At 37.4% G+C, this 27,209-nt stretch overlaps 2 protein-coding genes across 5 annotated transcripts in view; one reads left to right on the top strand and one right to left on the bottom strand.

Annotated features, from left to right (window-relative positions):
• LOC121044718 (sperm-associated acrosin inhibitor-like) overlaps positions 1-27,209 on the top strand; it is a 116,605-nt gene that overhangs the window by 73,068 nt on the left and 16,328 nt on the right. The window lies entirely within an intron of this gene.
• On the bottom strand, positions 7,322-10,959 carry SPINK13 (serine peptidase inhibitor Kazal type 13). Its single transcript, XM_040497050.1, has 3 exons — positions 10,547-10,959; positions 8,228-8,265; positions 7,322-7,561 (listed from the first exon to the last, which is right to left on the bottom strand). The coding sequence occupies exons 1-3, from the start codon at positions 10,614-10,616 to the stop codon at positions 7,430-7,432; spliced, it is 240 nt and encodes a 79-aa protein (XP_040352984.1). The 5' UTR covers positions 10,617-10,959; the 3' UTR covers positions 7,322-7,429.

Here is a 27,209-nt window from a genome sequence, read left to right as displayed (position 1 = left end):
CTTTTTCCAATGGATATTCGCTGCTGCTTTGTTGAAGATTAGTTGACCATATAGCTATGAGTCCATTTCTGGGTCTTCTATTCTGTTCCATTGATCTATGTGTCTGTTTTTGTGCCAGTATCATGCTGTTTTGATCACGACAGCTTTATAATATAACTTGAAGCTCAGAATTGTGATGCCTCCAGATTTGCTTTCCTTTTTCAACTTTTTTTTTTTTTTTTTTTTTTTTTTTTTTTTACTATTCAAGGTCTTTTGTGGTTTCATACAAATTTTAGTATTGTTTTTTCTACTTCTCTGAAAAATGCTGGTGTTATTTTGACAGGGATTGCATTAAATGTGTAGATTGCTTTGGGTAATATAAACATTTTAATAATATCTATTCTCCCAGTCCATGAACATGGAATATTTTTCCACTTCTTTGTATTGTCTTCAATTTCTTTCAGAAGTATTCTATAGTTTTCAGCTTACAGATCTTTTATGTCTTTGGTTAGGTTTATTCCCAGGTATCTTATGGGTTTTGGTGCAATTATGGATGGAATCAATTCCTCGATTTCTCTTTCTGCTGCTTCATTATTGGTGTATAGAAATGCAACAGATTTCTGCATTTTGATTTTGTACCCTGTAACTTTGCTGAATTCATGTATTAGTTCTAGCAACTTTTAGCTGGAGTCTTTAAGGTTTCCTACATGGAGTCTCATGTCATCTGCAAATAGTGAAAGTTTAACTTCTTTTGGGCTGATTTGGAGGACTTTTATTTCTTTGTATTATCTGATTACTGAGGCTAGGGCTTCCAGTACAATGTTAAATAATAATGGTGAGAGTGGACATCCTTGTCTCGTTCCTGACAGTAGGGAAAAGTCTCTCAATTTTTCCCCATTAAGGACAATATTAGCTGTGGATCTTTTGTATTTGGCCTTTATGATGTGAGGTAAGTTCCTTCTAGCCTTGCTTTCTTGAGGGTTTTTATAAAAAATGGATGCTGTGTTTTGTCAAATTGTTTTTTTCTGCATCTATTGAGAGAATCATATAGTTCTTATCTTTTCTTTTATTAATGTGGTGCATCACATTGATTGATTTGTGGATATTGAACCAGCCCTGCAGCCCAGGAACAAATCCCACTTGATCATAGTGAATGACTCTTTTACTATACTGTTGGATTTTATTTGCTGGTATTTTGTTGAGAATTTTTTTGCATCCATGTTCATCAGGAATGTTGGTCTGTAATTCTCTCTCTCTCTCTCTCTCTCTCTCTCTTTTTTTTTAGTGGGGTCTTTATCTGGTTTTGGAATCAAGGTAATGCTAGGCTCATAGAATAAGTTTGGAAGTTTTCCTTCCATTTATATTTTTTGGAACAGTTTCAGAAAAATAGGTATTAATGTTCTTTTTTTAAAAAATTTTTTAATGTTTATTTTTGACAGAGAGAGAGAGAGAGAGAGAGAGAGAGAGAGAGAGACAGTGCATGAGCGGGGGAGGGGCAGAGAGAGAAGGAGACACAGAATCCGAAGCAGGCTCCAGGCTCTGAGCTGTCAGCACAGAGCCGGATGCAGAGCTCGAACTCACGACTGTGAGATCATGACCTGAGCCGAAAGTCAGACGCTCAACCGACTGAGCCACCCAGGCACCCCTTAACTGTTCTTTAAATATCAGATAGTGGGGTGCCTGGGTAGCTCAGTCGGTTAAGTGTCCAACTTTGGCTCAGGTCATGATCTCATGGTCTGTGAGTTTGAGCCCTGCATCGGGCTCTGTGCTGACAGGTTGGAGCCTGGAACCTGCTTTGGATTCTGTGTCTCCCTCAATCTCTGCCCCTTCCCTGCTCATACTCTCTCTCTCAATCTCTCTTTCTCTCTCAAAAATAAATTTAAAAACCTTAAAAAATAAATAAAAATAAATGTCTGGTAGAATTCCCCTGTGAAGCCATCTGACCCTGAACTTTTGTTTCTTGGGAAATTTTTCATTACGGATTCAATTTCTTTGCTGATAATCAGTATGTTCAAGTTTTCTATTTCTTCTTTTTTCAGTTTTGGTAATTTTCTATGTTTCTAGGAAATTATCCATTTCTTCTAGGTGGCCTGATTTATTGGCCTATAATTTTTCATCATATTCTCTTATAGTTGTTTTTATTTCTGTGGTGTTGGTTGTGATCTCTCCTCTCTCATTTGTGTTTTATTTATTTGGGTATTTTCTGTTTTATTTTTGATAAATCTGGCTAGGATTTATCAATTTTATTAATTCTTTCAAAGAGTCAGCTCCTGGTTTCATTAATCTGTTTGACTGGTTTTTTGTTTGTTTTTGTTTTTTGTTTGTTTGTTTGTTTTTTGTTTGTTTGCTTCTATATCATTTATTTCTGCTCTAATCTTTATTATTTCTCTTCTTCTGTTGACTTTAGGCTTCATTTGTTGTCCTTTTTCTAGGTCCTTCAGGTGTAAGGTTAGGTTACAGATTTGAGGTTTTCCTTGCTTTTTGAGGTAGGCCTATATTGTCATATACTTCTTTCTTATGACCACTTTTGCTGAATCCCAAAGGTTTTGGACCATTGTGTTTTCATTATCATTTGTTTCCAGTTTGTTTGTCTTATTAATTTCTTCTTCAATTTCCTGGTTGACCCATTCATTCCTTAGTAGGATGTTATTTAACATCCATGTATTTGTGGTCTTTCCAATTTTTCTCTTGTGGTTGACTTCAAGTTTCATAACGTTGTGATCTAAAAATAGGCGTGGTATGATCTCAATCTTTTTGTGCTGGTTGAAGCCTGATTTGTGACTTAGTGTATGATGTATTCTGGAGAATTTTCCATGTGCACTTGAAAAAAAAATGTGTACTCTGCTGCTTTAGGATGAAATGTTGTGAATATATGTTAAGTCCATCTGTACAGTGTGTCATTCAAAGCCATTGTTTCCTTATTGATTTTTTGATTAGATGATCTGTCCATTGCTCTAAGTGGGGTGTTGAAGTCTCCTACTATTATGGTATTACTATCGATGAGTTTCTTTATGTTTGTGATTAATTGATTTATATATTTTGGTCTCTCACGTTGGGGGCATAAATATTTACACTTGTTAGATCTTGTTGGATAGACTGCTTTATTATGATATAGTACCCTTCTTCATCTCTTATTACAGCCTTTGGTTTAAAATCTAGTTTGTCTATATTCCATGACAAATATATGACTTCACTCATATGAAGACTTTAAGATAAAAAAACAGATGAACATAAGGGAATGAAAACAAAAATAGTATAAAAACAAGGAGGGGGACAAAACATAAGAGGCTTTTAATATGGAGAACAGAGGGTTACTGGAGGGGTTGTGGGAGGGGGGATGGGCTAAATGGGTAAGGGGCATTAAGAAATCTACTCCTAAAATCATTGTTGCAATATATGCTAACTAACTTGGATGTAAATTAAAAAAAAAAATTAAAATGATAAAAAAAATTAAAAAATAAATAATGTAAAATCTAGTTTGTCTGATATAAATATCGCTACTCTGGCTTTCTTTTGGTGTCCATTAGCATGATTTTCCATCCCCTCCCTTTTAATCTGACAGTGGCTTTAGGTCTAAAATGAATCTCATGTAGATAGCATATAGATGGGTTTTGGGGTTTTTTTAATCCATTCTGACACCCTATGTCTTTTGATTGGAGCATTTAGTCCGTTTACATTCGGAGTAATTATTGATGGATATGAATTTTGTGCCCTTTTATTACTTGTTTTGTCATTGTTTCTGGAGATTTTCTCTGTTCCTTTCTAATCTTTGTCACTTTTGGTCTTTCTTTCCTCAAAGATTCCCCTTTAATATTTCTTGCAGGGCTGGTTTAGTGGTCACAAACTCCTTTAGTTTTTGTTTGTCTGGGAAACTCTATCTCTCCTGTGCTGGATGTTAGCCTTGCTGGATAGAATATTCTTGGCTGCATACTTTTCCCATTCAGCACATTAAATGGATCAGGCCATCCCTTGTAAGTTAGGGATTTCTTTTGTCTTTCTGCTCTTAGGAGTTTTTCATCTCTATATTTTGCAAATTTAACTACAATATATCTTGGTGTTGACCTGCTTTTGTTGATTTTAATGGGAGTTCTCTGTAACTCCTGGGTTTGCATGTCTGTTTCCTTCCCCAGATGAGGGAAGTTTTTAGCTATATTTCTTCAAATAAACCTTCTGCCCTCTTTTCCCTCTCTTCTTCTCAGACTTCTATGATATGAATGTTATTATGCTTTATGGAGTCACTGAGTTTCCATAGTCTATATCCATGACCTAACATTTTTCTTTCTCTCTTCTTTTCAGCTTCATTATTTCCATAATTTTATCTTTTATATCACTTATGCATTCCCCTGCATCTTCCATTCTTGTGGTCATTACGTCTGATCAGTTTTGAATCTCGGTTATTGCATTTTTCATTTTGGTCTGACTAGTTCTTAGGTATTTTATATCTGTGGTAAGGGACTCCCTGGTGTCTTATATGCTTTTTTCAAGCTCAGCTAGTATCCTTATGATTGCTGCTTTAAATTCTGGATGAAGTATATTACTTACATCTGTTTCAATTAGATCCCTGGCCATGACCTTTTCTTGTTCTTTCTTTTGGTATGAATTCCTCTGTCTTGGCACTTTGTCTAGGTGTCTGTCTCCTTTTCTGTGTCAGGAAAGTGTGTTATGTTTCCTGATCCTGCAAGTAATGGCTTTATAAAGAAGAAGTCATATACTTACAGAGCTTGGTGCTTCAAGAAGTGTCTCTTCTGTAAGCTGTGTTCACTCAGCTGCTGTGTTTTGGCTGCTCTTTCTCTCAGGTTATTCCTATGCAGAGCTTCTCCTTGCTTTCCATGATGTGGCCTTTTCTCTCCCTCTAGTTGTACAGTTTGTTCTGTCAGTCTTCAGATCAATTTCTTGGGTATTTAGAATAATTTGATATTTGTCTAGTTGTGTTTGTGCAATGAGGTGGGTCCTCTTACTTCTCCATCATCTTAGCTCAGCCTCCTAAAACACTTTTGTTTTCTTTTTTTTCAAGGGATTTACATCATTCACAAATGGTGAGTATCTCTCAAGATTGTGAGTCCCAGTTTTCCAGGATTTTTCTTCACAATGCCACTAAAAGCAGAGATGGAGGGATTATTCTCCTTCTTCCATCACTCAAAAGAATATCAAGATGGTTGTTTTTGCCCCAAGAAATAGAAACAGCATGAAGACCAAGCTTATACATGCAAGTTGCATTGAGAATTGAAGCAAATACACAGGCCACTGCACCACACCTGCCATTGGCATCAATGGGTTTCAGAAGTAGATGTGTTTGGTAAGATCTGGTCTCATACTGGCTCTGACATTACTGAACCATTTTTTGCTTTTTAAATCAACAAGTGCTTGTTATTTATTCTTAGATTAAGAAATAACAGCTATGGTGTTTGCAGTAAATTTAGGAGAATCACATGATGGAAGGAATGAAAGAAGGAAGGAGGGAAGGAAGGAAGGAAGGAAGGAAGGAAGGAAGGAAGGAAGGAAGGAAGATAGTTTCTTCAGTCTTTTCCCAGTTCTGTCAGAACAGGTCTGAGGCATGATTTCAGTGGTGCTGAGACTTTCTCAAGTCTTCTAGATGAGGCTGAAAGAAATCTCAGAACCAACTTTGAGAAGTCATTGGGTTGTCACCTGTGCAAGAGAGAGACCTGCACTGTAGCTCTGCATCAGTCTATGCTAGTTTCCAGAAGCCCAGGCCACGGTGATTCAGTTCCTCCTACACTGCTCTTTTTAGTGGTATGTGTCCAAATACCACAGGTGTGGAAAAAGGAATGTGGAAGAGCTAAGAAGGCACTTCTGAGTGTCTTGCCTAATTAGCCCCTGCCTGAGAAAGTGACAGCAGCTATTAGGAAGGAATGTTAATGTGATTTAATTATTCTATATAGTCTGGTGACATTCATGAATTCTCATTAATCTTGCTTTGAAACTGATGGTAGAGACTTGGTTAATTCCCATTTTTTCAGTTCCCATTCTTTTCCTTTAAACGACATTGTAATCATCCTCTGAGTCTAGAACTTTCTCTGAAGATGAGCAAATATTTCCCTTATTCAATAATTTCTACAGCCATTTCCTTCAGTGCTCAGTAATAACATCCTCATGGGATCAAAACATGACACTGGAAGCCCATGAGATTGCTTTAAAAGGAAGATATGCATTAAAGAATTAGCTCAACAGACTTGGGATGTTCAAATCAGCTCCTAGGAAGTAGCCATAAGCCTTTAGAATATCCCTCCTGATAAGAGTGACTTTATAACCTGGGGTCATAGGCCATGCCACATAGTTTATACTTAAGTGAATGTCTGTTGTTGTTCACTGTGGTCCTGAGCCACCCCGTATCAATTTGACCTCTGGGAATGTGGGGTGGCTGGAGACTAAGTAATTGTTAGTTGTGCAGGTGCTACCTGCCTAGGTGACTGGCTTCTAACAAAAGGCCTGGAACCAAGGCTTTGGTGAGCTTCCCAGATTGACAGTACTTCATATGTGTTGTCATACATCATAGCTAGGAGAGTTAAACACTGCCTGTGAGTCCACTGGGAAAGATCATCTGGAAGCTTGTGATTGCTTTCTCTTGGACTCCACCCTAGGAGCTTTCTGCCTTTGCTGATTTTACTCATATCCTCTCATTGTAATAAACTGCTACCATGTGTGTAATAGCTTTTTGAGGTCTGTGAGTCCAGCTAGCAAATCATCAAACATGAGGATAGTTTTGGGGATTTCCAACAGAGAAGATCTGATAGGTCATGGAAAAGTTACTAATAGTTACTAAAAGTTACTAATACTAGATACAAATCTGTTTGTAAAAACAATTTCAAATGGAGTTTAAAATATATCACAAGGAATATTATTAATTTTAAAATCTAAATTTACTATTGAACTTGCTTGAAAGGCAAAGAAATATATAAGTCACTGTCAATTTTTATTGATGTAAGAGCACATAAGCATTTTGTTATGTGCTATAGACCTATAGACCTATATAGACCTATATAGACCTATAGACCTATAGACCTATATCTATGTCTGTGCCTATGTCTGTATTGATATCTATATCTATTTATGTCTACCATGAAAATTTGTGAGTGTTAGTCATCGGCATGTCAATGTGACTTGTTAAACATTTTTGAGTGATTTGAAAAAATGGATTTCTATTCATTATTTGAATATAATCTATAGATATCTATTAGTATGATTGTTGTACAATTTTGCCAAAGCATCACATAAGCTTTTCTTTCTTTTTTAATGAGTAAACTTTGAATGTTAACTGAAGTTTTTCAGAAAGGCTGTTCTCTTCATACATAGTCTGTCCCCAGTCTTTTATCAACAATAGAGGTTATTTTCAAAAGTCTCATCCATCAGTAAATCCAGCTCCTGGGCTAAGATTATTTGATATTTCTGTGAATAAGTATAGAGGAAAAAATAATGCTATTTTATTTTCAACTTACCACTGATCGACACAAAAGAAACACTCATTCTGGTAAGTGTGGCCGTTTGTAGCACAGACGTATGACGTTATATTCGGACATTTTGAATCATAAAAAGGACCCTGTGGGTAGTACATTTTACATGGGGGCTGCAAATATCACAAAATATCATATGAATAACAATTGGTAGATTTTCCCTCCTCTATTCCTGGCCTATCACTTCTGCCCCTAACAGAAATAATATCAAATATTACTAGTGAATTGATTCTTTTTCAAGAATTACAAAGACAGGGCTTTGGCCAGGCAGGTTTTTGGTGGACTGCCATGTCAGGAAATGCAGTGACCCATCCATCATCTCTTAAAGTCATAAACATTATCACATACCCACTTAAATCCTAAATACAAACTTTTTATTTAAACTTAGAGTCCCAATGCCAGTAACTCATTCTAAGAAGTTTGTGAATAGAGATATTTATGTGTTTGTGAAATTCTAGGGGAAGGGGCTCAAATGAAATTGATAAGAGTGAGGATTCTGTATTGAGGCTAAGAATAAATTCTGTATTTGCCACTGTTTAATTTTATGACCTTGAGCAAGTGACAGGTGTTATTTCGTTTAATGCTCAGAAATGTATTTTACTGTTGTAATGTTTGTGCTGCATGAGATTAAATCTAAGTCTGGAAAGGGTAAGTAAGATGCATGTCAAAGGTCACATAGAAAACTTTTGTTCTATTTACCCCCACGAAGTTTTTGGTCTCTCAGGTCAAGAGAGTGATCAGATTAGCATCAGAATTGAGAACAAGAAATTTAAATTTACCTTAGGCCATTTAGCTATATTTTTTGGCTTGAAGACTTCTGCAGATAAAGTACATACACAATAGGTTAAAAAAAATAGTTCTTCATGGAATATGATTTCACCCACTGAAGTTACTAACTGAATAAAGAAATGTAATCTAATTACTCCTTTGCACAAAAGTATAAAAAAGACTTGTAGCAATGGAATTTGTGGGTGGCATTCTTTTTGTTAACTACTTTATCCATTTATTCATTCTTCCATTCATTTTCACAGTCCTTACTTTATTTATAAGTTTCCTATGTCACTGAGAAAAGAGTAAAAACCACTTGGGGTTGTATGCATAACTTGCAAACTATGTTATTTTCATTAAGTTACTTGACTTTTGTTGGCTTTAGTTTCCTTTTCACTACAATTGGGATGAATATATGTACTTTAAAGTTATTTAAAAATATTTTTTAATGTTCATTTATTTTTGAAAGAGAGAGACAGAGTGTGAGCAGAGGAGGGGCAGAGAGAGAGGGAGACACAGAATCGGAAGCAGGCTCCAGGTTCTGAGCTGTCAACACAGAGCCTGACGTGGGCTTGAACTCACGAACTGTGAGATCATGAGCTGAGCCAAAGTCAGACACTTAACCAACTGAGCCACCCAGGCAACCCTAACGTTATTTTTTAAATTAAATATGATAAAGTAAATAAAACATTAGGCTAGTTTTGCCCAAGATGCTGAGCTAAAGAGGATACTATGGGGGATGGTCAGAAACTTTAGAGATTCCTTGGCTCTGGAGAGACTGACTGGCTCTGGGAAACCAGTTTGTGTGAAGATGTTAGTGTCGCCAGGGGATGCAGGGTGGCCAGCTGGCTGTTGGGGAGGGAAATAAGAAAAGACATCATAGTTCTGCTCTTCCTTATCTCTCATTGTAAAATGATCTTTTAAATATTCTAGAAAATTCTAGCTTTCCAAAAGCTGGAATTTCTAAAGTTTGAAGAGAAAACTTGAATTATATTTTACAAATTTTCCCAAAGGAAACACGAAGCCTACCCACCTTCCCAGGAATAGACTATGACAGTTGCATATACAATCTTTTAAAGAATAAAAAAGATGGAATGCTTCTCTATAATTCTAAAAAAAAAAACCCAGAATCTTTTAATGACAAAAGTAACTGGATATAGTGAAGAGAAAAGAAACATAAAAACTTTCATCTAGTAGAAATAAAATAAAGTGAAAATACATACTGCATATCACATATGAAAATAAACTTCAAATGCATCTGAACATAAGAAACAAAACCATGCCAGGATCAACTGGATTTCTCTTTAATCTTGATGTAGGAAAGGCTTTCTAATAAGTGAGAAATGGTGTTTTAAGACAGTTTTGGTTAGCATTTTTTTTTCATGGTGAAGTTGAATATCTTTTACAGATTTAAGATCCATTTCTGTATTTTGGGGGTATGTGCATGTGTGTGTGTGAATTGCATATGCAAGCGTATTACTCATTTGACAATTGGGTTTTTATTTGTTCCCTCAGTTTTAAGTATTCTTATATATTAGGTATATTAGTCCTTTATCTGTGATATGTGTTGCAGGTATTTTCTTCCAGTTTATCAGATACCTTTTAGTTTAAAGAATTTACCTTGAAGCTGTACCTCCAACAATACAAAAACACATATGCATAAGATTATTGCAGCATTGTTTGTGATTGAAAAATATTGGAAACAAACTAAACGCCCATACATGGAAGACTGGTTGAGTAAACTTTGATACACCCACCCAGTGAAGTTCTATGCAATTGTATAAAAGAATGAGGGAGATCCCTGTGAGTTGATATGTGTTAATATTCAAGATATTTGTAAATTGAGGAAAGCAAGTTGCAAACAGGTGTTTGTAGTGTGCTGTCTTCTATTCAAGAAAGTAGGAGGAATGACACAATGTGCACACCTATGTTTAAGCAACAAGTAACACAAGAAAGATAGAGACCAATGAGGCTGGTTCCATAAAGATGACTATGGGATGGAATCAAAAGAAAAGGGATATGAAGGTAATGGCACTCCTTTGAAGCAAACCTTTCACTCATTTTGTTTTATTTTTCTTGTGTTTAAAAAAAATTTTGAATTGCCTTTTGGATTTTTCTTGACCCGTGCATTATGTAGAAGCATGTTGTTTCATTTTCAAATTTTGGAAGGTTTTCCAAATAACTCCCTTTTCTAACAGTGATACCCAATTCATACCTACTTTGCATTGTCAAGTCTAATATTCCCCACCCAGTCACACATGACTATTTTTCTTTTCTACAGCTAAGAAGCTGTCAGATATCTCTCTCCCAAGACTTGTAAGTTTGCTTACCTGAAAAAACAGTATGTGCCACAGTGGAGGTTACCAGGAAAAATATGGTCAGGTTGGAAAAGGCAGCCATTTAATCTCATCCAATGTCCTGCTCTGGTGAAGCCTGGGAAAAAAAGCTTGAAACAGCTTATTCCTAATATCTTGCACAGCTAGATTTCCAAACATGAGAGAACCTATTACCCTGAGGTGCTGCCATTCCTATAAACTTGACATGGTGGTCTCAATATTGGTCTGATCCCCCGGGATTCAGACCTGAGAAGGCCCTTCTGCTCCAACTAGAGAAAGTAAACCATTAAAATAACTTTTTCTCCCCCTTCCAATAGCCAATGTGTAACCCTAGTCCTGGTTAGAAGAGAAACTGGGCTCATGGCTCTCATCAGGGCTGTCCCCAGACCTGTTACTTTTACATAAGTTCCCCCTATAATAGATCATCTCTACCAGAACATACATGTCAGTGAATATGGACATTCTAAGAATTTATTAAAAATTCTGATAAAAAAGATTCGGACTGACTGCTGTCCTGCATTATCAGAGACATGTCACCTTATAATGTGAGTCGTTTGGTTTCCTGGGATAGACCAGCTTCTGAAGTCCTTCATTTACTAGCTAAGTGTCTTCTTCCAGTCCACTTAGATGTGTTCAAATACGAAGAATGACTTGAAAATGGAATTGTTGGTCTTGGGTCATAAAAATTATGTCTACCTTCCCTGATGCAAGAATAAGGATATATATTTAGATCTAGAAATAATTTTTGTGATTTTTTTGATTCTTAGATAGGTACACACAATTTTTATGTATATGTACACATAATTTTTATATGTATGCACCAGAGGGATCTGAGTTCACATTCTAGCTTCAACATCTAAAAGTTTGAGCCTCAGGGGAGCCTGGGTGGCGCAGTCGGTTAAGCGTCCGACTTCAGCCAGGTCACGATCTCGCGGTCCATGAGTTCGAGCCCCGCGTCGGGCTCTGGGCAGATGGCTCAGAGCCTGGAGCCTGTTTCCGATTCTGTGTCTCCCTCTCTCTCTGCCCCTCCCCCATTCATGCTCTGTCTCTCTCTGTCCCAAAAATAAATAAACATTGAAAAAAAAAATTAAAAAAAATAAAATAAAAGTTTGAGCCTCAGAAAAAATATGAACTTCAAAGCATATTGAGATGGTCAACACATAGTAAAGAGTTTAACTATATTAAATTTCCAGTTTCTTTAGCCAAACTCTTCTTTTGTAGGAATGGGGATATTTAGGCCCAGAGAGAAGACACTTTCCAAATCATTTGCTCAACTTCCCCCTGTCCTACTCTGTCTCTTCTATCTCTTCTCCAAATTGCAGCTGGTGGGCATGAAAAGAAAAGAAGGAGAACCCTGTTAGTGGTGAAATTTTCCCTACTTTCATGTGCAGAGGAAATAAAGAGGATACTGGAGGCAAACAAACATACGGGAAAACCTACGGACAGAGAAGAAAGCCAGAGATCCTATCACTGATTTGAACTAAGGATAGAGGAGGTGAAGAAATATTACCTGAATGAGGTTGCTGCAGAATGTGAGCCTGCTCTAGTCACTCTGAGGTCACAGCTAGGTTTGAGTAAAGTTGCTGTCCCATGAATCTGTGGACAGGGACATGCTGAGCGCAGGGAGAAGCTGCCTTGCTCAGTTGAGTGACCACTTATTTGGCATGAAATTGCTGTCATGGCTGTAACCTACTTTGATCCCTCTCCTGAACCACCTCCTCTGGTGTTTCATGTTCCAGCAGGCAAGGACAGATCTGGAGGTTCTGTACTCGTGGTTTCTGGTTGCAGATCATGAGAACAAGAAAGGCTGGCATCGTGAATATTTGATGACCTTTACAAAGGTCAATTGCCTACCACATTCCCGATGATTTGGTGGGCTTTCTTGCTACCTCAAGGCAGATTTGTGTTCCTGGTCTCTTCTGCCCCCTGAGGTCACTTAGTCATCCTGCTTCTCAAAAGGTTTCTCTGTTTTGTCTTTCTAGGACGTGATTTCTGACATCCATCTGGGAAACTCGAGCACTGCAGCTAGTAATCTTCGCAGCGCTCAAGCTTCCCTGTTTCTCCGTTTGTTCCCCTCCACTTCAACTTAGAAGAGCCTGAAAATTTGCCATTAACTGGAAAATATCTATCACATAGACCTTAAACTCTCCTTGAGTAGTTAGCAATCCTTTTGCTGCTTTGTCTTTTCTTCTCAGCCTGAGTTTCATAGTCTGCCATTTATATTTAGCCTCTTGACATAACGATGACATCTTACCCTTTATTCTCTTCTTCCCTCTTCTAAGCCAGGATAAACCCAGCTTCCTATTTTTCTACTCCAGACCTCAGTTAATATTGGCGGGTTACCTAAGCCTGCTAGACTCCTTAGAAAACCTCTTATGTCATGTTGCTAACTATGCCACCCGTATCCATGTCATTTTTTTCTTTTTTTTAATCCATTTTTTTCAACTGTTTGACCACACCTCCACTATATTACTTTAAGCAGGAGAGTTCACTTCTTCTTTATTAAGTAGGGAAGCTCCAGGATGAACCAATTCCACTTTTTTTCCTCCTTGCCTTGTAATTCTAGAAATTTTATCATCTACCTTTCTAGTTTTATGCTTCTCTCCATATCCACTTACCTAGGGATCCACACATTCATGCATCCCTTTCTTTCTGCTAGTACCTGGTTATGTGGTCTACACTCCTCATCACATTTATTCCTTGCAATAACCCCATGAGGTTTCTATCATTGTCAGGCTTGTATAAGAGGAAAAAAAAAAAAACCCTGAAGGTTAGGAGACTAAATTCATTTGCTGAAACTAACTAGCTACTAATGAGTAGAAATGAAATAACTAGCTACTAATGGTCAGAGATGGGGTTCAAAACACAGGTATATTTAACTACAATGCCCATGTTCATGTATTTTTTCCACATTTTCTTTCATCTTAGAGAATGAATCTGCCCTTTAACTTATCCATCAATCTTCTTAGGCCAACACCATGAATGTCTTGTGTGATAGCTTATGCTTTCTTGGCAGCATCTTTGATTTTCCCCCTTTTTGTCCCTCCTTCCAAAGCCAGGACTCTTCATCTTTAAATAATACCACTTCCTAGGTAATTAGATTGTATACCCCACAGAGGAAAAGATCTTATCTGTACCTAATATCAACCTTGTAGTTGCAGTGCATTGCAAAGGTTATTTTTTAGCCACTTAATAGGTATTCAGTAATATGTGCACAAAGAAAAAAAGAAGGAATCCATTCATTATATTTGTTTGTTTTACTTTGTTCTTGGATATTCTTGAGAATGTTTTCCCAGATGTATTTTGGAAATGTTGTGTCTAATCCACTAAAATATAATCCTACTGGAATTTTGATTGTAGCCACCTAAATTGATGAAAGTAACATGTTTCAAATGTAGTCTTTTTGGGGCATCTGGCGGGCTCAGTCTGATAAGTACCCAACTTTGGCTTCGGTCGTGATCTCGCAGTTCATGAGTTCGAGCTCTGCAACGGGCTCTGTGCTGACAGCCCAGAGCCTGGAGCCTGCTTCAGATTCTGTGTCTCCCTCTCTCTCTGCCCCTCCCCCATTCTCTCTCTCTCTCTCTCTCTCTCTCTCTCTCTTTCTCTCTCAAAAATAAACATTAAAACAAAAAAATTAAAATAAATTAAAATAAAATGTAGACTTTTCACACATGAATATCATATGCCTTATTTTCAACTTGGCGGGTAATTTATCTACTTTCTCAATATCTAGGAATTCCAAGAATGCTATTTTTAAAACACAATCTGATCTTGTTGCCCAATTCAAATCTTCCATTGACTCTTCCTTGGTTATGTTATGGGGTTATTATTTACGGTAAAACTTGAATGTGAAGAAATTTAACATCTTATTTTGTATAACCGAAACCAACTTGCTCATGAATATGCAAATTCTACTGACAACAGGCAACAAGTATCTTAGGGATCTGTGATTCTGGGGACAAGAGATGGAGGCTGAATGAAGAGCGAAGATAAGGGAAGGAGATCATTAGAAGGTTTTTGGATAGACTCAGCACTAGTGTCATCCTTTCCAGTGTCTGTACAAGTACTTACTTTAGAAATTAAATTCAAGCGAGAAAAGAAAACTGCGTGCACCTTCTAACTAAAGACAGTTATTTTTTTAATTTTTTTTAACGTTTATTTATTTTTGAGACAGAGAGAGACAGAGCATGAACGGCGGAGGGGCAGAGAGAGAGGGAGACACAGAATCGGAAACAGGCTCCAGGCTCTGAGCCATCAGCCCAGAGCCCGATGCGGGGCTCGAACTCACAGACCGCAAGATCGTGACCTGAGCTGAAGTCAGACGCTTAACCGACTGAGCCACCCAGGCGCCCCAAGACAGTTTTAATTGTTGAAGATTCAGAGGTTTTTGGCCGTTAAGTACCTGTTGCTTCCATGGAATTCCATTTCCCTTGTTTTCAGAAACGTAAGAGATCCTTTGTGTACTAGCATAATTTTAGTTTTTCCAGATAGAAAAGGCACTAACATTAAGAAGAAGACCTCCTGGGGTGACTGGGTGGCTCAGTTGGTTGAGCATCTGACTCCTGATTTAGGCTCAGGTCATGATCCCAGGGTCATGGGATCGAGTCGGACTCTGTGCTGAGCAGGGAGCCTGCTTAAGATTCCCTCTCCCTCTCTCGCGCGCACGCGCGGTCTCTCTCTCCCTCTGCCCCTCTCCCCTGCTTGCATGCTCTCTGTCTCTCTTTCACATTAAGAAGAAGAAGAAGAAGAAGAAGAAGAAGAAGAAGAAGAAGAAGATCTCCTGATCTTTATAGGAAAATGGTGGCTGGCAAAATCAGATATCTTCACACATCTTCCCCCCAAAAAGAAAATAGACCTTAATCTGGAGGGTACATAAAATTGCCCAATGCTCGTGTCAGCAGTATAACTGGAAAACGGACAATATTATCCACTTTGCAATTCCATGTGATTGGGGAAGTACACTTCCAATACCAGCAGCATTAGCACAAAGAAAGAAAGTTAGAAAGGTTACAGATGACCCAAATAACACTATTTACCAACTTGACCTGACTGAAAATGATAAAACACTACGGACGCTTCTGGATATACGTGGTAGGTATACTTTCCCTGTTTTCACCACTAAATGCAAATGAAATACATATAAAACAAACATAGGACTGTAAGGAGTAGACAAATCAGATTGGCTAGGGACCTAGGAACTTGAAGAACAGCATGGTAGTGAGTTTCCTGTGGGTTTGTTTTTGATTTTGTTTTTGGCCTTATGTATCCTAGATTTTGAGGTGAAGAAGATAACAACTTGGAAATACCAGGAGGCACAGACAAAAAAAAAAAATCCCTGACAAAAGGCTGCTCTCTGTAGCCAAAGGACCAAGAAAGAAACACAAAAGAGTTTTTGCTTCAAAACATTATATCCGGGAAGCTGTCATTCTCACCAGCCTGGGGTTGCAGCTGGGTTTCTTATAGGATCTGTTTCATAAATGGTAAAAAAATGTAGCTGGACCCTCCATGAGGCACTAATGCCTTGTCAGCATATTTATCCTTTTTTTGTTTAACTTATAAGGTCTTTTTCCTGATGGAACTAAGTAATTCGTTATTACTATTTCTATGTAATACTGTCCTATAGGTCGGGTCTTGTCATTGACATTAACCAGGCACTAACAGATAGAATAAAGGAGGGCCAGAATTCTATTTGACTCTACCAATTTGAATCTTATTGATTCCCTATTAAGTGTCAGGCTTTATGCTAGGTCATAATGATGGCATGACATCCATTAAATTACTGCTCTCGTAAATCTTAAGAGTTTTATTAAAAGCAGGTGACAAGCAGGAATCCAAACAAGTAGAAAGTCAGTCAGCTAGGAGATGTGGCAGTTGGTGAGGAAAACCTGAGTCATGTGTGGAACTAATATCAGAAGAGAGAGAATCCGCCCAACACGAGATAATTAAAAGAATAGAACACTTTCTTCTCTTGGCCTGAATAAAAACTGGGGACATCAAAGGCTCATGTCTAATAACATAATTGAGTCCTTACCAAAATGGTCTTTTTATTAAAATATATTTGATTCTTTTTATTTCTGGCAGGGTTGAAATAGTACGCATGTTTTTGAAGCCTGAAATAAAATAAACAATACTCTGCTTAATAATGTGATATCTCTTAGGAAAAGATGAGAATTTTGCAGTTAGAAGTTTTTAAAACTTCCTTATACGTTTATATGTTTCTTCACATTATTTTTAATGCAGCCCATAGTACAAAATAAATTTCATATTATAACCAAAACACAAATACACATTCACAAAATTATAGTTATACTGTGTGCAGTGCACTATGGTATTTTCTATCATATTGTTTTCTTCGAGTTTATTCCATTAAGATGCAAGTTGTAACCCACTTTGATTTCACAACAAATTTATGAATCAGATCCTTTAGTGTGAAGGATATTGGTTTAAACTGTGGGAATTAATAGAAGAATTGATACTTGATCTTGGTAGGTGTGTGTGTGTGTGTGTGTGTGAGTGTGTGTGTGTGTGTGTGTGTGTGTGTGTGTATGCACGCACACATGTACACATGTGCTCATTCCTGGTAAATAGGCAACTCACATTGACTAGAATGTTGAAAGGATAAATTTCCCAGGAAGACCACATCAGCTCTGGACTTCCTCTAGTCTGTGGGATATTAATGGTGGGTGGAAATTCCGAGGGAAGAAAAAATAAACCAGAGGGAGGAGGAGCCAGGTTAAAAACAGTAGGCATAAATCTACCCTGGTGCAGGATCTTCTGGTTTTCTCTCTGAGGAAACTCATGTATATGCTATAGTTTTAACTTTAACCTTCTATGCTATATTTTCTTTTGAACAGTAAATCACCCTTTTGTAAAGAAAGGCATTTATCCATGTTCCTCCAAGTGTGATGGGTAGTATGGGGCTTAAAGAGACCATGCAATGAAGTCAAAGGATGGCCTCATCTGAATCAACTTGAATGGATAGTGGGGCAGCAGGGAAGTTGGAAAGGCATGCTCTGTGCTGGGTTTCTGGGCAGAGATGATTGGTGAAGTGGGTGGCTATGGCAGCATAGGGATGGAGATGATAGGAAAGGACAAACAATAATTTAAGAAAGCATTGAGGCAAAAATACAGACGTTTTCCTTCTCATTTTATGCTAGAGAAAAAATGACCTCTGAAAATTAAAGGAACTGGGTTCCACAGTTTCACGGAAAAGGGGTTCCTGGTAATGTCAGCAAAGCATGGATTCTATCCCGAGGAAACATAGTAAGAAGGCAGCTATTAAATTGTATGTAATTTGGATCCTAAAGCAAATCAGAAACATGGCTATCAAAATCAGGACCCATAACCAGAGTGGAAGAATCTGCAAATCTAATTTGGAATCATCTAAACTGCACCTAGCAGTTTTTCAAAATCCATAACTAGGATCAGTCTAAGCCTCTTAATCTTGAGTGGAACTAAACTAAATTAAGGAGGTTTAACATCTTAGCTAAGGGAAGGGAGCAGTTATTTGGATGAGCAGTCAGGATTGTGATGGTCAATTGAATAGGTTCAGACCTTGAAAATTCCAGACATTAAGCCAGAGTCAAGAGAGCCATAGGCCGATCTTATGATTTAGAAGTTACCAGCAACCCTGATGATAGATGGTGAGGAATGCTTTGGAGAACAGGATGAGTTTTATTTTGAAGATATTGTTTGAAATAACATGGGAACATCCAAGTGGATGGAACTAATAACTCTAATGGCTAGAGAGGCTTCTGGGGTGCTGAGAATGTTTGATGACTTGCTCAGGGTGATTTTTAAATGGGTATGTTGATACTGTGAAATTCCTCAACCTATTAACTTCTGATCTGTGCAATTTGCTATATGTATGTGAAACATCAATGCTATTTGACATTAAAAATCTTAGAAATACATTGAGATAATAAAGATTAGTCCAAAAAAACCTTAACAGTATGCCAAAGAATAGTTTACAGTGAAGTAAGTACGATTTATTCCAAGAATGAATGCATAAAACCCATAAAAAGGGTATTACTATAGTTTATTATATCAGTAGGTGAAAAGAGACTAATAAATAATTGATAAATGTTGAAAGTGAATTGAATACAATCTCTATCCATATTTGAATACTCTTTGTAATAGGAAAATTGTGAAAGATAAAAAAAAAACTGTGAAAGATACCGTAAACGTTTGAAGTTGGTAAAACGGCCAGCGAGTGCATAAATTTGTAGAACTTACGAACTCTCCCTAATGAGAATTCATCATAAAGTTGTTTCCATAAATATTCATAACAGGACTTTTTGTGATACTGAAAAATGGAAATCAACTTACAGGGGGTTGTTCATATTTTGGTTTATCTATGAGTGAAAAAACAAGTAACTATTACAAATAATATTTTTATGTATGTATTAAAAACAATATTACATATATCTAAAAGTTAAAGGTGACTTTGACGAGAGGGGGGGTCTCAGATTTGGTGGTAGCAATGGGAGTGGATGACAGAGGTTTTGTCTAGGCCTCTCTGCCTTTAGATTTATCTCCACCTCTTTTATAGCCACCAGGAAGAACTCACATGAGGGCCTGACTTCAACTCTTCCTTTGTATACATTATCACATAGAATTCATGGAAACCCGGGTTCCCACACCAAATCACTTAAACTCCTAAGAAGCATAATCGCTGTAAAAAAAAAAAAAAGACAAAAACCAGAATACAATAAACCAATAAAAAACATTTATTCCAAAAACCAAACACAGCTAAGAGCAATTTAAATAAATATAGTTAGCTTTGACTTTTAGATACTAAAACTTTAGATAAGAATAGACTCTCTTTTTATTTTTTTTTTTTTAGTTTTTTAGGTTTCTTTCTTTCTTTTTTTTAATATGAAATTTATTGTCAAATTGGTTTCCATACAACACCCAGTGCTCATCCCAACAGGTGCCCTCCTCAATGCCCATCACCCACCCTTCCCTCTGTCCCATTCCCCATCAACCCTCAGTTTATTCTCAGTTTTTAAGATAGACTCTCTTTTTAAGCACACAGGGAACACTCATAAAACTAGACTATCTTTTAGGTCATAAAGGAAGCCTCAGTAAATTCCAAGGCATCACAGACCATGTATTCTGAAATACATATGATGATATGAGTTATCCATATGCTTGCAAATTAACTAATTATATCCTCTGAGTTAAAAAGAGAATCTTGATGGGAATTGAACAATATTTAACACTTAAGGCAATGAAAATATTCATATTAGTGTAAGCAAATCATTGTAAAAAATAATCCTAAAATATGCAATGATTCAACATACACAGTAGACATAGGTTCTCGTTCATATAAATAATCAAAAATGTTTCCAGAAGTAGTGTTCTCTTCCACACAATTATTCAGAGAGATAAAGTGGAGTCTCTTCAATCTTCAACAGGTGGCATCTACAGTAATCATGAGAAACACACATGATTAATTATCAGAGACACAAAATTTAAACCACGATGATATATCACTAAGCCTCACTAGAGTGGCTAAAATCCAAGACTGATAAAACCAAAGCTCGGTGAGGATATGTGCAAACTGGAAAACTGTACATTACTCTTAATGAGTGCAAAGGGACTCAATTCAGTTGGAAAGATGTGTTAGCTACTCAGGCTGAAAAATACATCAGGGTGGTGCAATCCCACAGCAAACCTGAAGGCATATATGCAGTAAAATACATGGATAGCAATGCTAGTCACAAGTTTATTCACAATGGCCAAAAACCGCAAACAATCTAAATGTTCTTCACCGTAAAACAGATAGATACATCCGTATACTCAGTTAGTAAATACAAAATAGCAGTAAAAGATGAGCCATTGATACATACAACAGCGTGGCGAATCTTACAAATGCAATGATGAGTAAGTGAAACCAGAAATAGGCGAGGACATGGTGTATAATTCCTTTTATAGAAAGTACAAAACAGGTGGAACCAATCTATGATATTTGCTGCCAGGATAGTTGTTGCCTGGGGAGTTAGTCACCAGGAGGGGATAAGAGCAGGGAAGGCTTTAGGGATTGTGGTAATGTTTTGGTTGTTGAATAGGTTTTTGATTACAAGAATATTGTAGAGGACACTGGCATACTTCACCCAGATTCCTTTTACCAATTAAATCTTTACTCCTCTCCCAGATTTTGTATACTTTGCTCATTATAACTTGGACGTACAACTTTCTTTACAGTACTACCCTTACTGGCTACTAGTTCTATTTTTTTCTGGATGTTTCCCAAACTGAAAGTGCTAAGAGTTTACATTACCTTTCAGCAACCTCTATCTACTGAGTGAGTGGTGCAGGAGTAGAGCAGCACAGATTCCTTGCTTTGCAGCAGAACAAACTGTGGCGTCACTTACACTCCCCATGGAACGAGGCTGTATCTGGAAATTCACATAAAATTGCACCTTTGCTTGACTTGTTTCTCCTCCTAATTCAACTCCTCCACTCCTTAACTAATCTCTTCCAGGAACATGTCCTCAATAAACCTTAGTATGTAACTCAACATATCAAGATCTTCCAGATAAGCCAGCCTAAGATAGGTGCCATCCTTAATCATAGGGAGTAGATTATAAGGATGTGATTCTGGAGTTGGACATCTAGCCACCAAATTGCAATGACTACCTCATGACCTGGTAGTAAGTAGTGTTGATGTCCCATAGCATGCTGTCACAACGCACTTTTTAAAAAAAAGTTTATTTATTTTGAGAGAGAGAGAGAGAGAGTGGGAGTTAGGGGAGGGGCAGAGAGAGAGAGAATCCCAAGCAGGCTCCCTGTTGTCAGTGTGGAGCCCGATGCAGGGCTCGATGCCATGAACCGTGATATCATGACCTGAGCCAAAATCAAGAGTCAGATGCCCAACTGACTGAGCCACCCAGGCCCCCCAACAGTGCAATTTTTAAGTTTCCTCTGAGCTGAGTGTGACCAAATATTAATGGAAGGGGTCCTCTGGCTTATGCAATATCTCTGATATTTGGGAAATGTAGGAAAATGGAAATTATAATGACTCTGAAATTGGGTGGTGGTTGTTAAGACTCATTGAATACTTGAAGGGAGAAAATGTTAGGTTTAGGCTGATCAGTGACCAACTTGATGAAAATAGGGTCAGATGGCATCCACTGCCTCTTTAAAGAAAACTTCATCTCCTGCAACTGGAAGAAAGATGAAGATAATAACCAGGCATACAGCTTAATTGTAACAGAGAAGGCAATGTGGCATGGTCGGGCCACAAGCACTGACTCATGGAATTTGCTTGTGCCTTCAGGACCTGCTCAAATCTGATCTTGTATATACAGTCTCCATGTTTTAATGATGGGGAGTCCTCCACTCCATGTTGAAGGCACTAATATTACTTCATGGGATGTTAATTTGAAAAAAATATATGTTTTTAATTTTTGTTTTCTTTCTGCCCCACCCTCTCTCCTACACTCACGGTTAGCCCAATGTCTCCCTATATATACAACTAGATGAAGAGCTTCATTGCTCAGAATGAAGTCATCACGTCAGTGATAAAGCACACAGAGATGAATTTTTGGTTTCATAAAATCACTTCCCAAGGATTGTTTCTAAGGAACAAAAATTTAAGATTATATTTGTTAAAGCCAATACTTTATGGATTTAGCGGAGAGAAGTTTCAGGGAAGAATGATCGACTTCGATGCTGGTGATAGTTCAGAAGAGTGACTATGGCTCTCCTCCGTCCCATCAACCATGAGGAGGGGTTAATATCAAGAGGAAATTTGCAGGGTGCCTGGGTGGCTCAGTTGGTTAAGTGGCTGACTTTGGCTCAGGTCATGATCTCACAGTACATGAGTTCAAGTCCTGCATTGGGCCCTGTGCTGACAGCTCAGAGCCTGGAGCCTGCCTTGGATTCTGTGTCTCCCTCTCTCTCTGCCCCTTCCCTGCTTGCACTCTGTCTCTCTCTCTCAAAAATAAATAAATAAATATTAAAAAGATTTTTTGATTTTTTTTTAACATTTATCCATTTTTGAGAGACAGAGAGAGACAGAGCATGAGTGGGGGAGGGGCGGGGGGGGGTGGGGAGACAGAATCCGAAGCATGGTTCCAGGCTCTGAACTGTTAGCACAGAGCCCGACGCGGGCTTGAACTCATGAGCCACGAGATCATGACCTGAGCTGAAGTTGGATGGTTAACCAACTGAGCCACCCAGATGCCCCTAAAAAGATTTTTTTTAAACACAGGAAATTTGCTGAATTCAGACATGTTTGGGTATTGAAGAGTATTGAAAATCTGTGTCTCAATTTTTGTTCAGGGTGCTGGAAACCAGCAAGTCCTCACAAAATTCCTGAGCCCAAAATGACACAGAAGTGATGGGTAGACCTGCATGCATGGAATGTCTAGATTGATGAACCTGAGAATGGCCTTAATGTCTACATAAGACATCTGGATATCAGAAGCAGTCAAACGTAGTCTCCATTTGGTAAAGAGTGGTGAGGATTAGAACATGAAAGCCAGTGGATGTGGCCTCAGACCAGGATGAAGGTATAAACCCCATTTACATAATATAATCTTTTAGAATACTTTTAGGCTCACAACAAAATTCAGCAGAAGGTAGAAAGATTTCCCGTATACTCCCTGCCTCTACACATGCCAAGCCTCTCTCATTCTCAACATCCTCCACCAGAGCAGTATGTTTGTCAGGAACCTACACTGACACATCATTATCACATAAAGAGTACAGTTTACTTAATGGGTTCACTCTTGGTGTTGTGCATTCTATGGGTTTGGACATCCGAGTGGTATCTCGCTGTGATTTTAGTTTGTATTTTCCTGGTTTTTGCTAATGATGTTGAGTATGTTTCATGTGCTTATTGGCCATTTGCAGATCTTATTGAAGAAATATGTGTTCAGGTCATTTGCCCATTTTTAAAATAGGTTTCTTTGTCTTTTTTTTTTTTTTTAATGAGACTTTATTTTCCAGAGCAGTTTTAGGTTCATAGCAGATTTGAGAGGAAGGTGCAAAGATTTCCTATATATCTTCTGCCCCTACAACATGCATAGCCTCTTTCATTATCAATGTCCCTCACCAGAGTTGTGCATTTGTTATAGTTGATGAAACTACACTGACATGTCATAATCACCCAAAGTCCATAGTTTACATCACATTTATTCTTAGTGTTTTATATTCTATGGATTTGGACAAATGTATAATGACATGTATCCATCATTATGATACACCGAATATTTTCACTATCCTAAAAATCCTCTGTGTACCACTTATTCATCCCTTCCTTCTCCAACTCCTGGCTACCACTAATCTTTTCACTGTCTACACAGTTTTGCCTTTTCCGGAATGTCATAGAGTTGGAATCATATAGTATATAGCCTTTTCAGATTGGCTTATTTTATTTAGTAATATACATTGAAATTTCCTCCATGTTTTTTCATGGCTTAATAGCTCATTTATTTCTAGATCTGAATAATATTCTATTGTCTGGATGTACCAATTTATCCATTCATCCACTGATAGGCATTTTGTTTGCTTCCAAGTTTTGGCAGTTGTGATTAAGGATGCTATAACCATTGGTGTGCAGGTTTTTGTGTGGACATAAGTTGTCAACTCCTTTGGGTAAATACCAAGAAGCATGGTTCCTGTATCATATGAATGACCGTTCTTTATTAGATGTGTCTTTTGGAAATATTTTCTCCCAGTCTGAGTCCTGTCTTCTCGTTCTCTGGATATTGTCATTTGCAGAACAGCAGTTTTTAATTATCATGAAGTTCAAACTTATCAATTATTGCTTTCAAAAATCAAGCCTTGTGTTGTGTCAGATTTTTATCTCAATCATGTCCAATCTACTAATAAGTTCACCACATTTATTCAACATGGAATGGGAGTCCTAGCCAGAACAATTAGGCAAGAAAAAGAAATTAAAAAGTATCCAAATTGGAAAGGAAGAAGAAAATTGCCACTATTTTCAGATGAGATGATATTAGAGCTAATAACAAATTTAGTAAATTCATGGGATACAAAACCAATACACAAAAACTTTTGTGTTCTTATACACTAATAACAAACTATCAGAAAAAGAAAATAAGAAAACAATCCTATTTACAATTGAATCAAAAAAAATAAAATACCTAGGAATAAATTTAAGGAGATGAAAGATGTGTATATTGAAAACTAGAAGACATGAAGAAAAGAAATTAAAGAAGACACATATAAATTAAAGTATATTCCATGCTCATGGACTGGAAGATTACTATTGTTAAAATGTCCATACTAGTCAAAGCAATACATAGACTCAGTGCAATCCCTATCAAAATTCCAATGGCATTTTTTTCACAAAAGCAGAACAAACAATCCTAACATTTGTGTAGAGCCATAAATGACCCCAAATAGCCAAAGCAATCTTGTAAAAAAGAAGAACAAAGCTGGAGGCATCATGCTTCCTGATTTCAAGTTTTATTACAAAGTTATAGTAATTAAAACAGTATGGTATTCTCTCGTCATTTCAAGATTTTTTCCTTGTCTTTGACTTTCAGCATTTTTACAATGATGTGTATATTTGTGGTCTCTTTGTAGTTTAACCTACTTGCTATTTGTTGAGCTTCCTAGATGTTTAGATTTTTTTTAAAACAAACTTGGGTAGTGTTCAGACATTGCTTCTTCAAACAGTTTTTGTCTCCCCGCTCTCTCCTCCTCTATGGTACTGCTATCACACAACTGCCGAACGTGCTACATGGCGTCCCACGTTTCTCTGAGGTTGTGTTCATTTTTCTGTATTTCTACTTTTGTTCTTTGGCTTGCATAAAGTCAATTGATATATCTTAAAATTCACTAATCATTTATTCTGCCAGTTCAAATCCACTGTGCACTTCTAGTGAACTTTTTATTTCAGGAATTATACCGTTTAATTTCTAGAATTTCCATTTGCTTCTCGTTACTGATATCCTTTATTCAAGGTGGCATTGTTATCATACTTTCCATTACTCCTTTCGAGCTTTCCTTTAGTTCTGAAATGTTAATAATGAGTACTTTAAGATGTTTTTTGGTTAAATCCAACATCTGGTGTCTCTCACAGGCAGTTCTGTTGCCTGTTTTTTTCATTGTGATGGGTCATGCTTTCCTGTTTATTTGCATGCCTTCTAATTTTTTTGTTAGAAACTAAACATTTTAGATAACATATTGTAATGACTTGTAGCATTCCTGGTTACTGCTCCCCCCCATGAAGTTTGTCTTTCTTATTTGCCTATTTATTTGTTTAGTGATAGGCTGGATAGTTGTAGTGCCATTTATTCCCCCATCTCCCACTAAATATTAAGGTTTTGATGCTGCTTTTTAAGGAGACACAACTTTGTGTATGCCTACAGTTGCCTCGAATGACAATGGCACAGACTGGGCCTCTGCTACTCTTTCTCTGAATTGTAAGCTCCACTGATTTCCAGCAGATTACTCTATTGTTTACAACGATGTCTTGGGACATAAATACAAACTAAACAAAATATTTCCTTGGGTGGAATAGTCTCTGAGGTCAGTGTTTTATGTTTATTCTTATAATAGGAAGGCTCGTTCCAGCTGTCTTATTCCTGATTTAGCCCCTGCAAACTAGCTAACCTATAGTCTATGCTGAATCTTCATTAGGTCCATAAATCTCCTAATTCCCTTTACAATAACCCCCATGGTTTTTGAATGAACTCTGAGGTTTACACTTCTTCACACTCTGTTGTAAATGAAATCAGTTCTTTTGGGAAGACATCTGGAGCTATGTTTTATGGCCTGTTTCTCCTCCAAGGCAAAACCTCTGAACCAAGGTTCTGGAGCTGGGTGTGAGGACAATGACAAGCTTTTATCTGAGTGACACCCATTCTGTAAGGCTTGAGCACTCAGTGGAGGTATAGCAGTAGCCTCAGGTTCACTTCGCTTGCCTCTCTGGCATAGGACCATTTCCTCATGAGCTGGGAGAAGGACCATCGGTGTGCATAATATTCACTGTATGCCACACCAAAGGCAGAACCTCCATTCTACAATGGAATGGAAGAGTTGGGTAGAAGAAGGAAACCCTCAATCCTAGAATGTACTCACTCAAGAATTAGCCTTAGAAACAGGACAATAGAGGTGAGAAGAGAAATGCTGAAGTCCCGCTCTTCCTTGGAGAAAACCCTCCATCTTGGACCTGGGTAAAGAGATATTCCTGTGTTATCAGATAAAGCGGTCTGGAGTGGAGCCTCCACCTTATTGACTGGGCAAAGGGAAGGGGAGAAGCACTTTGGTTCAAATACTGTAGACACTTGTCTTTCTTATGAATTTTTATAGTAGAATTGTTTTGAGTAGATATTTCTTTATTTACTGTTTTCCCTTAAGACCATTTCCAGAGACTTGACTTAAAAAAAGTTATACCAGTTTCACTGAAGAATGGGTCAACAGAATTCCTCATGCTATCATTCCAGAAGTTGACTGCACTTTTGTTTTTTTAATGTGGATACAAATTACTGTCAGATATTACTTGCTTTAATCCAAAAAGATTTCCATTAATGTTTCTTATAAGTCAAGACCACGGTCTTATAGCAACAAATTATCTTAGTATTTTTCTCTCTGAAAATGTCTTTATTTTGCCTTCATTTTGGTAAGATCATTATTCTGGGTATAAGGTTTTTGGTTGAAGGTTTTTTTTTTT

This window comes from Herpailurus yagouaroundi, unplaced genomic scaffold (genome assembly GCF_014898765.1).
Source record: "Herpailurus yagouaroundi ecotype Mexico unplaced genomic scaffold, PumYag 29, whole genome shotgun sequence".
Lineage (NCBI taxonomy): Eukaryota > Metazoa > Chordata > Mammalia > Carnivora > Felidae > Herpailurus > Herpailurus yagouaroundi.
The sequence above is the reverse complement of the archived record's forward strand: the minus strand, read 5'-3'. Positions and strand labels throughout refer to the sequence as shown.